Source organism: Gymnoscopelus braueri (assembly GCF_963280865.1).
Source record: "Gymnoscopelus braueri genome assembly, chromosome: 6".
Lineage (NCBI taxonomy): Eukaryota > Metazoa > Chordata > Actinopteri > Myctophiformes > Myctophidae > Gymnoscopelus > Gymnoscopelus braueri.
In genome coordinates, this window is record NC_137607.1 from 57,872,897 (window position 1) to 57,889,665 (window position 16,769).

The 16,769-nt window shown below is 46.3% G+C and overlaps 1 protein-coding gene across 13 annotated transcripts in view; it reads left to right on the forward strand.

The window, feature by feature from the left end:
- The window catches only part of szt2 (SZT2 subunit of KICSTOR complex), a 232,658-nt gene that overhangs the window by 144,074 nt on the left and 71,815 nt on the right, over nucleotides 1-16,769 (forward strand). For all 13 annotated transcript variants that reach the window (XM_080430954.1, XM_080430966.1, XM_080430959.1 and 10 more), the window contains exons 54-57: nucleotides 1,102-1,271; nucleotides 3,674-3,771; nucleotides 13,782-13,914; nucleotides 15,512-15,642. In XM_080430954.1, the coding sequence (XP_080287080.1) occupies nucleotides 1,102-1,271; nucleotides 3,674-3,771; nucleotides 13,782-13,914; nucleotides 15,512-15,642 (532 nt within the window). The remainder of the gene's footprint in view (nucleotides 1-1,101; nucleotides 1,272-3,673; nucleotides 3,772-13,781; nucleotides 13,915-15,511; nucleotides 15,643-16,769) is intronic.

Below are 16,769 nucleotides of genomic sequence, written 5' to 3' on the forward strand. Positions count from 1 at the left end.
TTCGTTTTGAACAAAATGCAGCAAATCATGAACGCAGCATGCAATTTCAGTGACATTTTGCACGCATATTCCCACTAGGCCGAGAAAGAAATGCCACCCTTTTCACATTGGCCTATTATAGCGCCACCAGGAGGCCACAATAACCTACCTGACCTGGCAGAGACCTGTGCTCCGAGGAGCACTTTTTGTAGTTCAGTTTGTAGTTGTGCTCGCAGCGTGGCACAAAGTCACGCGCTGTGAGCTTGTAGATCTGCTATTTATGAATAGCCAACCGATAAAGTGCTTAAAATGATTGTGACACTATTTTGTGACACTGTGTTGACTACTTATGCTGGGGAACCCCCCAAGGATACCCCCCCCCCCCCCCCGCCCGACCAAGAAAGTCAAATTGTATCCTCTACTCAAGTGAGCTGTCCCCTTGTAACAGTAAACATAAAATACATGTTCAGGTCGGGATACCAATTTCACCCAATCAAAATTGGTGTCATTTCATAGGACATGGGACATGAACATTTGGCATGAAAATAGCTGAAAACCAACTGGTGCAGCTGACCACGCTTTAATGGTAATTTTGTAGAATTTAAACCAGGGCTCTTCAACGGCTTTCAGCCCAAGGACCCCCTAGCTGAGAGAGACAGATGAAGCGGGACCCCCACTACATACAGTATTATATAATATTGTGTTGCAGATTAAACGTTGTTATAGGTTCCATAGATAGCTTCATAGACTTGTTTGACTCATGTTGGATTCATGTTAATGTATATTTTCAGACATTTAAGCACTTAAACGGTCAATACTTAGTAAACTTGACCTTTGGCTTTGAACTTGGTCTACTCTGTTTTTCCGTTTTTCCCAAAATAGCCGATCTACAAGCTCACGTTGTGTTATTTTAGTTTTTTTGGTTAATGTAAAACAAATATATGTACATAATCTTATCAGACAAATATTTGGCGGCACCCCCCCCTCTAGTAACTGTAACGACCCCCTAGGGGTCCCAGACCCTCAGTCGAAGACCACTGATACTCTTGAGGATCCCCTAGGGGTCCCATACCCCTGTTGAAGACCCCTGATTTAGACGTGGTGTGTTTTTTTTTTCCGCAGAGCAAGCCGGACTCCTCGGAGCTGGGGAGTCCAAAGACCACGGATGACATCGTGCAGGAGAGAGCGGAGGAGGGCCGCAGTGCCGTGCGCCGCAGACACAAGACCGAGAACGTCAAACAGCAGTGGAGTCAGGAGCGAGCCATGGCCGTGGAGCTGGAGCAGATTCACAGGTTTGATAGCCTGCAGTGTTGATTTCGTCGACTAAAACTATGACGAAAAATGTTCGTCGACTACCTTTTTTCACTGATGAAAACTAAATAAAAACTAAGCTATGATGACTAAAACTAAATGTATTGACAATTTCGTCAACTATAAAAATTTGACTAAAATGTCATTTTATGTTTGGTTGCGCTCGGGTGTTGCGCTCTGAAAATAGCCGATCTACAAGCTCACAACGCGTCACAGTGCTTATAGATCGGCTATTTTCAGCATGCAACCAAGTGTAAAATCAGGCATTACGACGGCATTTTTTTTTTTTTTAGGAAAAACGTTCAGAACCCAATATATCGTGATCCGAAGATTTGCTGCTCCATTCACTTCTTGGTTAACTTAAGGCTGTATCTCGGCTCCTGTGTACTTTTTTTTTTACTATGTATTTTTTTTTCAAGACATGCTATTTTCAAAGGCAGACAATTTACACATTAACTGGCAGAATTATTTTCATATTTTTTTTAGCCAGTGCCAGAGTTTTTCATTGGAAAAAAAAAAGTACTCAGGAGCCGAAATACAGACTTTTTAAGTTTTTTTTTTTTAAGTTAACAAGGAAGTGGATAGGAGTCTAGATCTTCAACTAATCATATCTCCTTGGTCTTTGGGTGATTTTTTTTTTTCACTTCACGTAGATCTACGCGATTGGCACGTGGCGGCTTTAACACATCCACCGCCAGAGGTTAATCTCATAATGTACTCACCAGTGCCAAGGTGTTTTTTTTGTTTTTTTGTTTTTTTCATGTCGCCATAGATCTTGTTAAAATCCTTAAGATTGAGCCGTACACGGTCTGTTTACAACCGCGACATCCCACTGTATCTCCCAGTGAAAACCACGTGTCAAACGGAGCCGCCATGTTTGAGTTCTGACCGTTTATGTTAACATGGGAAATGCGAGGATGAAAAACTACATAGGTTTAAAGGGGTTTTTGTGTACGACTTAGAATGGAGGCCGACGGGAAACAAAAAACGGGATCGCACTTCCGGTCGACTTCGGGTGGTGTTACACTGAAAATGGTCCCCCTAGAAAATTGAAAAAAAAACCGGACCGTAGGACTACGGTTTCGGCGCTTAACAGTTGGATTTAACGGACCGTAGGACTACGTTCTTGGCGGTGGATGTGTTAAAGCGGTTCGCGTAGATCTACGTGATTGGCAGTCAATGTGTTAATGTCAACGAGGTCGCGATGACCTCGTTGACATTTGTGAAACCACACAGTGCAATCATCAGGGGATCGATCATACTGGAGACAAATATTCTGTGACTACTTGAAAAAGGTAAGAAAATCGAAAAATCGCTGGCACTGTACGCAATATTTTATTTTTCTAATTGGCACTGAATGAGTTAAAGGGTTATATTGTGTTTAGTTTGGTATAATCGTTTGGTTTCTTTCTGTATAATAATGTTTTGGTATGTCCAACACGTTGCGCGACTAGTGAGACTAAGCTAATTTATTCTTATTATATGGGAAACTAAAACTATGCGATGCCAACCATAACACACCACCGGAACACAATTTTTTTTTTACCGGATCACACGGGTCAGTTTGGAACGAATACCAGGCTTTCCTCCGCGGTGGAAGGCCTGGTGATGCGAGGTCACATGTCTGATGTATAGATCCAATACTCCAGTGGTTCTCAAAGTGTGGTCCGGGGACCCCCAGGGGTCCTTGAGTGGGTTACAGGGGCTCCCCGGCAGTTTAAACCACTTTAACACAATACATTGGCACAAAAATTTGGAAATAATTTAATATTATACAACACAATCCTTGTATGAGGGTCCCGGCCACCGAATATTTTCAAATGGGGGTCCACAGCTGACATATTTATTTGGGGGTCCTTGACATGAAGCCATTTTAGAACCGATTCACAATTTTTTAATGACAGTTATTTTGTATTTATATTTTTCTAACTATTTATCTAATAAGAATTGAAAGGGATTTTGTGTTTTGGAAACAATTTGAAGTGTTTGTTTTCTTTCTGTCTTTCTTTCTTTCTTTCTTTCTTTCTTTCTTTCTTTAAAACCATTTTAGAACCGATTCACTTTTTTTTTAAATGACATAGTTATTTTGTATTTATATTTTTCTAACTATTTATCTAATACGAATTGAAAGGGATTTTGTGTTTTGGAAACAATTTGAAGTGTTTGTTTTCTTTCTTTCTTTCTTTCTTTCTTTCTTTCTTTCTTTCTTTCTTTCTTTCTCTTTCTATCTTTCTTTCTTTCTTTCTTTCTTTCTTTCTTTCTTTCTTTCTTTCTACGTTGGTGTGTTGTAGACAGGTGTTTGTTTTGTTATGTTGGCGTGTAGTGTTCAGGTGTGTATTTTGTTCTGTTCAGGTGTGTATTTTGTTGTGTTGGTGTTTATTAGGAGACAGTTATCTCAGTTGGAGGAGGGAGATGCAGGTACATTGCATCCTGTCTACCAGCTCACCTGCCAGCCTTGGATCACATTCATGGCCAACCTGGGTGAGTTTCACCAACGATTGTTAATTTACGAAGATATACTATCCCAATGGACCCTTCGCTAAACCCCACCCCAAAAGCGATTGTCCAATGCCAGCTTAGCAACCGTTGTTAGCCTGGCATAGGTCTGGCAAGCTTTTGTCACCTGCCATAGCTGTCAATGTTATTTCGCCCGCACACACACAATCATTTGCAACATAATAGCAAGAGTAGGAATACCACGATAACGCAACGGTGACTATGAACCAGCAACAGATTCCACATACCCAAACCCGTTGGAGGGTTCTTTTCCCAAGCTGAAATCTGCGCAAGGCTGCATGGCTGTGTTGTTGAACACAAACGCAGCTTAACGTCGGGAAAGTTACACGACTCACTCGCCCAGGTGGTGTCAATAATACTAATCACCGTAATCGTAACAAAATTCAGAATCAGTGCTGCCTGTTTCGGATTCCGCACGTTAAAGTATATTCATTCATTTGTTTGTCTATTTATTAACTGCTACTGTAGTCTTACCCTGCGGTACATGAAAACTCCTGTTACAGTCATGGCTCAACTTCATGTACATCTATATAAACGTTCAGATTTCAAATATAAATTGCTTACCCTATGGGCACGGATGTTAAAACATTAACTGCCAGAATTATTTTCATATTTTTTTAGCCAGTGCCAGAGTTTTTCATTGGAAAAAAAAAAGTACTCAGGAGCCGAAATACAGACTTTTTAAGTTTTAAGTTAACAAGGAAGTGGATAGGAGTCTAGATCTTCAACTAATCATATCTCCTTGGTCTTTGGGTGAAATTGGAAAAAAAATATTTTCGGCATGGCCCTTTCAGAAGTCCCCCTGCGTCACTTGTCTGGTGGTCGGGTAAATGAACTGCTGATGAGGAGGGAGGGAGGGGGGGGGCGGAGTGGAGTGTTATCCTATTACTCCCTCTAACATTTCCCGTGTTTTTAGTTTATTGAAATAATGTCATGCACATTTTTCCAGTGCATAGCCTATTGCAGGCCTTGTTGACTAGATTTTGAAGCTCTTGCTGCTGAAATGATCGATTATTTTTAAGGGGAAAAGCCGTCATTTAACATGCAAGTTAATGGGTGAGAAGCAGAGTTTGCCAGGCCTGGGTGTGACTAACTCGCACCACCAGTCACAGAGTGGAGTGGGTGGGGCTTAGCGAAGGGTCCATTGGAGCCACTAGAGGCGAAATAGTACACAAATCCTACAAATGGTCTCCTAAAGGCAGGTACACACTGTAGGACTTTTACAGTGGTTTGGGAGTCATCTGTTCGTTAAGCATTTCATACTACAGGAGTCTATTTCTTGAAATCGGCTGTCATATATCGTTGTAGTTTTCACACTATGCGATTGATCGCCGACAAGGGATCACACACTGTAGGATAGTTCATTAGGATGCGATCCAGACCCGATACATACATTTGTTTTTATTCCAATTAATACCAACGTCTCACGAAAACGTGCAAGGCTCCGGTGATATATGCGCGAGACCGAGACAGGTCGCTATTGATTGACATAAAATAATTAATTATCTATTTTTCTGTATGTCTCTATCTCTCTCTCTCTGAAACAAACAACAGGTCAACCAGCTTAAACGGTGCAATGCAACTCAGAAACAGTGTCGTCATGTCCGCTTATTATAAGCGACTTTGGGCTTGTTTTTCTGTAGATTTGCTTGTAAATATTATTGCGGGTTGTGTGTTTTTGGGCTTATTTCTAAAGCGTAGTTGCTTATTTGGCCTTGTTTTCTAATGTTGCTTAAACCAGTGGTTTAAAGTAAACAACACATAATATGTATTTGTCCCCCCCCCCCCTTCTGCCATAGACCCCCATACAAGATATGTGTGGATTTGGAAAATATCAAATATCATTATTTTTATATATATTCAATTTATTTCAAGATTTGTCTTTGAAAATAGCTGCGAAGCATTGTCGGCTATTTTAAAATATGCAATGTATTTGTATATAGGTTTAAAGAACTCATGTGGCCTATAGTTGGGCTTTTTGTTTTTGTTGGGCTTGTTTTCATAGATCTGGTTGCTTATTTCTCTCGCAAAACCTGGCAACACTGTTCAGAGTCAGACACGCTGCTCACGCACACACAATACGCTCTCTCTCTCTCTCGCTCTCGCTCTCGCTCTCTCTCTGTGAAATTCCTCTCAAATAAACATCCCCCTCGAGCACGCTCGCTCACTCTCTCATTCTGTTTTATAATGTTTAACTTAAAACAGGACTGGACGGTAATATTACGGGGAAGGGTCTGTTTGTTCAGGTCCAGTGATCCACTGTGGCTGCTGTAATGTGCTCTCATTGGTTTTAACGTGGATCTCCTCGCAGAGTGATCCCAACCCCGTTCATACCGTATGATACTGTCTGATGTCCAGTCGGCGACAGAGCCAAATATCAAACCTGCTAGATATCTAGAAACACTCGGGAACGCATCGCCGAGCGCTATATCGCGGGTAGATCCTCTCGCGATCAAAAGGCCGCTCTGCGTCAGATCGAGGGGTTTTGTCGGCGATCGACAAAAAAGGTCCCCGACAGCATAATCGGACCAAATATCCTACAGTGTAGGATATTTCCAGTATCCAGTACCCACCCTAAGTGGGCGTGGCATGTCTTTCTATTTCCGTCTTGGGTTTCACACATGAAACATGACAATAGGCTCTATGCACAGCAGCCATATTGGAAATAAATTGGGCCGCTTCCTTACGTCCTTCACAGGTGTTACCAAAAGTACAAAATGATTAGGTCAAACCTTGCCTATGTTTAAATCACGTTTGAAAACTCACTTGTACTCCTTGGCTTTCGATGATTCAGACTGATAGTTGTTGTTTCCACTAGGCAATGTGTCTATATGTTGCACCCTCTGTATTGTTTTGCTCCTAGTATTTTAGTATATATTGTTTTGTTACTGAATGTACAGTTTTAAATGTGCTTTATATTATAAATAAAGTTTGGATTGGATTGGATTCACTGCATTACTTGCAGTGGTGGAAAGTAACTAAGTACATTTACTTAAGTTCTGTACTTAAGTACAATGTTGAGGTATTAGTACTTTACTTACTTCCAATTTCCACTTCTACTCCACTACATCTCGGATCCAAAAATGTTACTTTTACCCCACTATATTTATTTGACAACTTTAGTTACTAGTTACTTTGTAGATTTGTATTATTATTACAAAACTAGGGGTTACGTAGTTAACCCCAGTTTTCTTAGTTTCATAGTAAGAAACTTACTTATGGGATATCATCGCCCTCTGGCGATGGCACAGAGCACAACACATATGCTCCCGGTACTAATTCTAATTTGTTCAGGGTCATGGGACGCGAAACCGGAACCGGTTCGGGTTTAAAAAACCCTTGCGTCACAGGGAACACCCTCGTAACCCTTCACTCTGCATGCTAAAAAGCGCACAGAAAGGGGTCTACAGTAAGTTTCTTACTATGAAACTAAGAAAACTGGGGTTACCTACGTAACCCCTAGTTTTCCATCGTTTCTGTAAGAAACGTACTTATGGGACACATAAACGTCCCCTGAGGGAGCCCCTGCCGAAACCCCACCCGTACCACACCGTACGGCCCCGGACCCTGCCTCCGGCAAGGCCCAGGCCTTCAGGTGCCAGACCCTTTCGGGTCAGTACAGGAAAGGACCAAAAGCAAGGACCTGACAGACCAAAGTCTGACTCTATCGGTCTATAGAGACTGAACTTGACCGTCTCCCAGACCGAAGAACAGGACCCCAGGCCTCCGTACGCATGACCCCCTGGGTCAGAGGCGAGGAAGGCCTCAAGACAAGGACCCAACAGACCGAAGTCCGCCCCTTCCAGCCACAGAGGTAACGACCCCGGTCACCCTCTGGCATAGAAGACCAGGTCCTCCTTCCCCCTAGCTCCAGCCCCGCTAGGCCAGGTGAAGCACCGTGTCGCCACGGCCAGGTAGAAAGCCACGGAGGCAAGATCCTCTTGGCCGAGGATGCCCCGTCAACGGAAGGCGAAAGAGTTTAGGCCCTCACACCCACCGCTTGACTGCTACCTGCCGCCACGCCCAGGACCGTGTGCGCCATCTCAGACGCCGCCACGTCCAGGCTGTAGAAGGCCGCAAACGTGGAGGGACACGACCAGTTTGCCGCCGAGCAAATGTCCTGCATCGGAACCCCCTTGTAGAGGGCCCAAGATGCAGCCACACCCCGAGTAGAGTGGGCCCTGAGGCCCACCGGGACCACAGTCCCATTACTCTCATAGGCCAACCGGATAGCCTCCACAATCCACCTGGAGAGTGTAGGCCTAGCCACAGCCTGCCCGGGCCTGAAGGAGACAAACAGCTGAGTTGACTCCCTGCCGGCCGCTGTCCTCTGACAGTAAAGCTTCAGAGCCCTTACCGGGCAGAGACAGTGCCACCGCCTATCCTCCACTGAACCAAACGGCGGAGGATGGAAAGCCCCCAACTCCACTGGGCCCCTAGCAATAACGCCATTCTTAGGGACAAAGGCCAGGTCAGTTTTCAACAAAACTCTCCTGCCGTCAACCTGAGAACTGCATACAGTCAGAGCTTATCAAGAGCGCCTGCAAGTCGCCAACGCGCTCAGCTGTACACAGGGCCACCAGAAGAACCGTTTTGAGACTGATCATCCTCAGAGATACAGTCTCCAGTGGCTCAAAGGGAGGGAGGCAGAGTGCGTCCAACACCACCACCAGGTCCCATTTAGGGAACAAAGGCCTGTTGACCGGCTTGGCCCTTTACACTCCGGCCATAAAACGCTGCACCAGCGAATTAAGGCCCACTGACTCGCCATTGAACCCCAAATGGCAAGCGGAGATGGCTACCAAGTACACCTTGATGGTGGAGAAAGCCAGGCCCTGGTTCATCCTGCTCTGCAGGAAAGTCAGGACGCTGGCCATCACCGGAGGCGAGCGCCTATCGCACCAGGACTCAAAAATCTGATTTCATACTGAGACCTCGTGGAACTAGCCCTGGCATCCTGAATGGTGGCCACCACATCAGGAGGCAGCCCCTGTAAGCTCAGACGAGCTGCTCACGAGCTAGACCCCCAGGCCTGGCGCCCGGGGGTGTCCGTAGGACCCCACGACCCCGTCCCGCACCAGAAACGTCCCCGAACTACAGGGGAGATTGTGGCTCGCAGCGGGGAGGAGTGACCCCCTACCTCCACCTGTGCCACGCTGGAGCGGGCGGCCAGGGTCTCAGTGAGCAGCAAAGGTCCATGACCCGGAGGTTGCATCACCGTTTCCCGCACTGACGACCACTCCCGGGCAGCGAGCCCAACCTGAACCTCAGGTGACTCCGTGACCGGACGGCGTGTGGTAGAGCCAGAAGTGACCCTCTCCACTGCGTCATTACGCATGCCAAGCAGCCCAACACAAGGGGATCCAAGTCGCCTTGTTTGTTGGCATAGCACATCGTTGTGGTACTGACCCCTTAATCCAGGGCAAACCGATCTGCGATGTGGTATACTGTACATGGCGTTCGAGAGCAATGAGGACTATCTCCCGGAGGAGAACCTGCTATTGCTACTGCGCCATGTCCTCGTTCGAGCAATCCACTAGAACCCTGGGGCTCCGTGGGCTGCCGAACGGAAGCACCGTGTAGTGGATCATCATGGTTCCGAAGCCGTAGTGCAGGAACCTCTAGTGCCACGGTTAGACTGGGACGCGGCAGTGGGTGTCCAAAAGACCCAACCTCGCTTCCCCGTCCGTTCGTCATGTCGAGTGAAACAACGTGTCCATTGCCAGTACTCACAAGACGATGTCCTTCAGGGACCTGATCCAAACCCTCAGGTACCGAGAAGGCCTCACGCCCCCCCCCCTTCTTTCATCAGGAAATAAGTTGAAAAAGAGCCCAGTGGACTCTGCCTCAATAAAATATTCCTGATCACACCTCTGCTCCGTAGTGACAAAACCCCGGGTTACGTAGGTAACCCCCTGTTTCCAGCATTCGGGCGGTTAGGCCCGTTGCTTGGAAAGACAAAACATTGATTGACAATGGAAGTCTGCTGGAAAAATGCGAACCGTAGCCCTTCTGGTCCGTCCAGAGGTTCGGATTGCAAGTTTTCCCCAGGTTCTAGTCAGTGAGCCAGAGGGTTCACGGGGTAGGTGGGGGCCACTGACGTCACCTGCTCCGAGGAGCGCCTGCCCGTCTTCTAGGAAACCAGTGACGACTCCCTTCTGATCACCATGATCATTCGGGAGGCGTTCACCAGGGCAGTCACGGCAGCGTCAGTGCGTGCGGTGGACGTGATGAGGTCACAACGTCATTAGCTCCGAAGAGCGTCGCCTCGTTACCAAGGTAACCGGTGAAACTGCCGGCCCGACCGGCGTAACCAGTGGGAGGGCGTCCACAGGGGGCAGCAGCGGTCGCCTCCGTCCGTTTCTCCACGGACGTGAAGAACTCACCGCTTCGGAGGACGAGCCCGTTTCCATGGGAACCGGAGGCGTCGACACTCCTCTCGACGAGACAGCGGAACCCTTACTCGGTCGAGTTTCTACCTGGAACGAAACTCCCGTCCCTCTCGGGGAGAGTTGAAGGGGTAACACCGGGGTCCTCTGGTCCGTCAACTTCCGCCCCTTGACAACCGCCATCTTAGGGAGGCCGACTGGGGCGGACCTTTCGTGCGGTGTCGTTGCTACACGGAACGAAAACCTTCGTCCCACCAGGGGAGTCTCGATGGTGTAACACCGGGGCCCTCCGGAGTGTACACTTCCGCCTCCCTTCGTCTTACAGAGGCGCTTTGCAGCCATCTGCTGGACGGGAGAAGGTACTGCACAGGTGCAGATAGAAATGTTTCGTTCACAGAGGGGCCCTGTTTCATACCTTGAAACAACACTTTTAGAGACATTTGATTCACAGCAAGGTCACTACCTGTACCTGAATCATTATGTTCAAAGCACGCACAGGACTTTTTGTGTGGCGGACGTGATGAGGTCATCGAAAATAGGGGCACCGTTGCCTCGAGCGGTGAAAACAGTGTCGTTGTGTCGTTTTGTGTCGCAGTGTCGTTGTTTACCCGGAGCGATACTCCCGACCCACCTGGGGAGTGTCGATGGGGTGACACCGGGGTCCTCTGCCATGACAACATCCTCCTCCAACCGTCCGTCGTCTTGGTGAGGTCGACTGACCGGCCCTCTTGTACGGTGTCGTTGTTGTTACATGGAACGAAACTTTCGACCCACAAGGGGAGTCTCGCCATAACACCGGGGCCCTCTGATAAGTAAACTTCCGCCTATCCTCGTCCGCCATGTTGGGCAGGTTGAGGGAGGCCGCCATGTTCCTCAACTGTCCTACAGATGCGCTTTGCAGCCATCTTCCGGACAGAAGAAGGAACTGCACTGGCGCAGTTAGAAATGTACTTTTCTCACAGAGGGGCCCAGTTCTACACCTAGAAAAACAATGCTTTTCGAGACACTTGATTCATAGCAAAGGTTTCACTACCTGCATTTGATTTCATCATGTTCAGCATGCACAGGACCCGTCCCTACAGTGTTCGGAATGCTGTTCCAAGGAGCAAACCGAGCACTGAGGGCTCATTGGAGAATCGAGGGCAGGGCACCTCGTTCGACTCGGGGTATGAACCGCCTCGTTCATTTACACGTGAAAAGATAAGCATTTGTGATATTGGCAAAACATTTATTTCACACACAGGATGCACATATTTCACACACATTTAGACAAAAAGGACACTGTGAACCTAGGGAAGCCCTTGGCGAGGCTTCAGTTCATAGTTTCTTTTAGTCTCAGTGTACCCCTGGATCCGCCCGTGGCCCCGTCCGTGAAGCCCATGGGAGGGAGGCCCCAGACCCCAGGTCCGCTCCGGAGAGGATTCTTATCGGGAAGCCCCTTCTCTCCGGTTCCTTCCTCCCCTTTCTGCCACGAGAAGTGCAGGGCCATTCAGACTCCGTCAGCCTCGGGCAGTAGTCTGGACTCGTCCCGCCGGGGAGGGAGGGGTGCCAGCGCATCTGGAGATTGCCCGTTTCAGGATGGCCGCCACGGGTTCGGAGGACTCCGCCGCCCCGCTGGGAGCCGCCGCCGGAGCCACAGGAGGATCCGAGCCGGCCACTGCCACCTCCGGGCTGACTTGGTAGGAGGTGAGCTCGCTCTCTTCTCCCCCTTCGTCCATGACGTCGTCTCCATAGGATCCCATCCGAGTCGATGACGTCCGGCTGGGAGCCGTCCCAGGCGAGGGAGACGGCGGGAGAGAGAGGAGCATCGATCGGCGAAGAGGTGAGCGCCTCGCGCTGAGTCTCCTTCGCGGCACCGCTGGAACGTGGAGCAGCATGTAGCGGTGGGCCCATGCTTGGGCCTGTGCTCACCTCCGACGCCATAGGGCCTGTGGCGGGGCCAGCGTCGGGGTGAGCACCGCTACCTCCGGAGGCCGCTAGCCTCCTGGCTCTGTTGAAGCGGCATTCCAGCGTCGGGTGACCACCACTACCTCCGGAGGCCGCTAGGCTCCTGGCTCTGCATTCCAGCCGGTGTCGGGAGAAGACGCCCCCGAGACCTTGCATGCGTCCGAACCTTCGGACCATCCAGGGCTATCCACGCGTGGTTAGGCCCCAGGCAGGAGATGCAAAGGCGGTGACGATCTTCTGCGGCGACGAAGAGGCTGCAGCTGTCCAAGCCGCAGGCACGCGGCGCCTCCATCTTCTGCTCTTGTTTTTCCTCCGAGGCTAACAGGCTAGCTAGCACTTAGCTCTAACACTAGCCTGGCTTAGCACTTAGCTTAGCTTTAGCTGCTTCACAGCGGTAGCGCTGCAGCTTTTGCCTCCAGGCAGGAAAAGCTTGAGAGGACAGGAAAGAAAATCAAGTAACTCGGGAGAGTTAAAGGAGAATTTTGGACTAAAGTTTTCTTACCTTTTCTATGACGTTATATCTTAGGATGAATGGTACAGTAGAAAAATTTCATAACTCTACCCCTGAGCCGCCACAGCTTAAAAGGTGCGCGGATAGGCCTTAGGTTAGAGCACATATTTTCATAGCTTTTTTTAAATATTTTTTTGGTGAGATCTGACGTTCATAGTGACAGAACACTATGCAACCAAAAAAAAAAAAACAGAAGTCTCGCTAGACGAGATTGAAATCTCAAGATTTCAATCTTGTCTAGCGAGACTTCTGTTTTTTTTTTTTTTTTTTTTTTTTTTTTGGGGACAGTGTTCTGTCACTATGAACGTCAGATCTCACCAAAAAAATATTTTAAAAAAGCTATGAAAATATGTGATCTAACCTAAGGCCTATCCGCGCACCTTTTAAGCTGTGGCGGCTCAGGGGTGGAGTTATGAAATTTTTCTACTGTACCACTCATCCTAAGATATCATAACGTCATAGAAAAGGTAAGAAAACTTTAGTCCAAAAGCGAATCACCCGTAGAGTGACACTGGGTGCCCTCGCTTTGGGAGTGCTGGGATCCGAAAAGTTTCCTTGTGCTGTAGTGTTGCTTCAGGCTCCGTGCGCTTTCGCTTATGCAGAGTGAAGGAAGAGGGTGTTCCCTGTGACGCAAGGGGTTTTTATACCCGAATCGGTTCCGGTTTCGCGTCCCATGACCCTGAACAAATTAGAATTAGGACCGGGAGCATATGTGTTGTGCTCTGTGCCATCGCCAGAGGGCGATGATATCCCATAAGTAAGTTTCTTACAGAAACGATGGAAAACATACATTCAGCCCTATATACATTTCGTCCATTTGAAAATAGCAGATCCACAAGCTCACAATGTGTCGCATCGCAACGCATTGTGAGCTTGTAGATCTACTCTTTTCAAAAGATTTGTATACATTTGAAAACTTGAAATGGGACATTCTACATAATGAGTACTTTTACTTTTGGTACTTTAAGTACATTTTTATGCCAAAACTTTTGTACTTTTACTTTTGAATTCCAGACTTTTACTTGTAGCAGAGTATTTCTACATTGCAGTATTGATACTTTTACTTAAGTAAAACATTTGAGCACTTTTTCCACCACTGATTACTTGTTTTTTCTCTCGGTGAACAGGATGTCCGTCCATTCAGCAGTGCACGGTAGAGATGGCCTCGCATTTCCTGCTGCATTCCATCCTGACAGAGATGGTCAACCTGGTGTCCGGCCTGGCCAGCGACACCACCGTCAAAGTATTCCAACGGCTCAGGTCAGCATCGACCCAAACTCACTCCATGTACTGACAACAATGGAACCATTATCAGCGCCGTCAGGCAGAAACCTTGTATCGCTTTATCAATGGTGGAAAGTACATTTACTCAAGTACTGTACTTAAGTACAATTTTGAGGTACTTTTACTTTACGGGAGTATTTCCAATTGTCTATACTTTTTACTTATACTCCACTACATCTCAGAGGCGAATTTTACTCCACTATACTTATTTGAAAACTTTAGTTACTAGTTACTTTTCAGATATAAATGATTACATTATAGAACATACATTAACCACTTTAGCCCTATTTAATACCTAGGCTATTTGAAAATAGCCGATCTACAAGCTCACAACGTGTCGCATCTGATGTGCTATTTACTTTTGGTACTTTAAGTACATTTTGATACAAATACTTTTGTACCTTTACTCAAGTCAATTTTGAATTCCAGACTGTTACTTGTAACAGAGTACTTCTACATTGCAGTATTGATACTTTTACTTAAGTAAAACATTTGAGTACTTCTTCCACCACTGCGCTTTATTCAAATCGGCCGGACGTGGCGCTGTAACAACCACTTCAGGTTTTGGCCTACAACTCTTGAACCGTAGGTCGTACTGTCAAAATATTGTCTCTGAAGAGTAAATTAGGCTTAATTTGTAATAAGCTGCAGTGGTGGAATAAGTACTGTAGTTTTGAACCTGAACTGGAAAACAAACTACAAAATAAGCCTAGGGCTTCTTTCCCCTTTAAATGAACACGCTATAGCGGTGCATAGAAGTTCCCCAAGTAAAAATGCCATCCCTTTAGCCCGTGGATGATTTCATAATCCGCCATATGTCGCACTACTCGGCTCCTGGTTGTAAAGCGATTCTATGCTTCTGTAGAAGCCACATGTCTGTATGCATTTTAAGATTAACATGTTTAATTCGTAATCTTGCAGAGAAATACTTCACTACCGACAACGCTAAAGTGTAAAATCCGGTAAATCTGCGGTCTCTGATTGGTGGAGCTAGCACTACCGTGGAAGTGTTTCCGCTCTAGATTTGTAGATTCCAGGTTTAAAACTTTCTGAAATATGTCTATGGAGAAATTAATGGTTCTATCTGTGGAAACTAAGCCGCTGAAAAACATGGCCATAGACCAGGTGTGGGTAACTTTGATGATGGAGAGGGCCACTATATTTCCACACTCACTCCAGAGGGCCACATTGCATAATACTGTCGGGCAGACAACTCTTATCTCTGTATTTTAACTTTTTTCATAAATTAATGCTGTACTTACTATGCCATTCTATGTCACACAAAAGTAGCAAAAATAGCCGATCTACAAGCTCAAGGTTTTGAGCTTGTAGATCTGCTATTTTTGCTATTTTTGAATTGGAATCCTCAATCCTGAAAAGTACCATTTTAATTTGATTTCAAATGCTTTTGTTTATACTTATGTTATACATTGGACATAAAAAAGTCTATAGAATTGTAATACTAGTCATTAAGCTACTAATATAGACTGAAGTAATTAAAGCGGATCATGTTTGCACGATCGTTATGAATGCATTGGATAAGTGATGCTCATGTCGTGTGTCACGTCATTAGCTGTCCCCAGACTGGAGAAGTGTTCCTTCCATTACCGCTGGTCCCGCAACTCAGCCAACCTCCTGCAACCAGCAGGAGCTTCATTCTGATTGGACGCAACTTCCACCAATGGCACTGCAGCACAGAACAAGGTACCCGCTCCAAGCCTTCCTCTCTAAAGCCACTGTTACTCAACATCATGTCCGGGGACCGCCAGAGGGTCCATTTGGTCCCTTTCCATTTGTACACCCACTGATTGGTTGTACTCACTCACAAGCTTGTGTTGTCTGCTGTCTATTAAACACTATACACTATCTCAGTACTGTCTATAAGACAGTATGCACTATCTATACTGACTATAAGACAGTATGAACTATGCATATACTGTACTGACTATTATGGACACTATGCACTATGTGCTGTCTATAAGACACTCTGCACTATTCTATACTGACTATTAGTTATGCACTATATATATATATATATATATATATATATATATATATATATATATATATATATATATATATATATATATATATATTAAGCCTGCAACGATACATGTATTCGTATTGAACCGTTTGATACGAGGGTCTCGGTTCGGTACACGCTACGAACCGAACGATATCAATATATATATATATATATTTTTTTATCAACGTCAGACGATGCGCTCTCTGCTCAACCTTACTAGTCTCAATGGATCTGCGCTCAACTATGCAACCTAGAGTTGCCTGCTCCTCCCCCCCGCTCCCCCCACACAGTAAACAAAAAAAAATGTCTCGCCGAAAGAGAAGACACGCCGGCGGATTCAGACTATGGGTCCCGGGTGCGCACCCCGGACCACTTGGCAGATGTTGTGATTGTGTGAACGTTGCGTACCGTTCCCCGGAACGGATTACCGTACCGTACCCGGGACCGCCTGGGGAGGTGGTCTCGGATCCGGATCATGCGTACTCGAGTACGAAACGCTGCAATGTGAATCCATCCTTACCAACAGAAGGAAGTGGACTGCTAATCATATATCATGTATATATTTTTGTAATGACACATTATTTTACCTGGGTTGTACCTTCTCATAGTTCTACTTGAATGTTGACAAGAAATAATAATCCCGCTAGTGTTTGAGTAGCGAGAGCTGTGAAAAAACATAAACAAAAAACACATAGCATTCGTAGCGAACGCTGCCACTAGGATAAATATACCATGGATTAGTCTGTGACGTCACTGCTAAAATACCAAGGATGTGTCAGTGACATCACTGTCATGATAATTACAG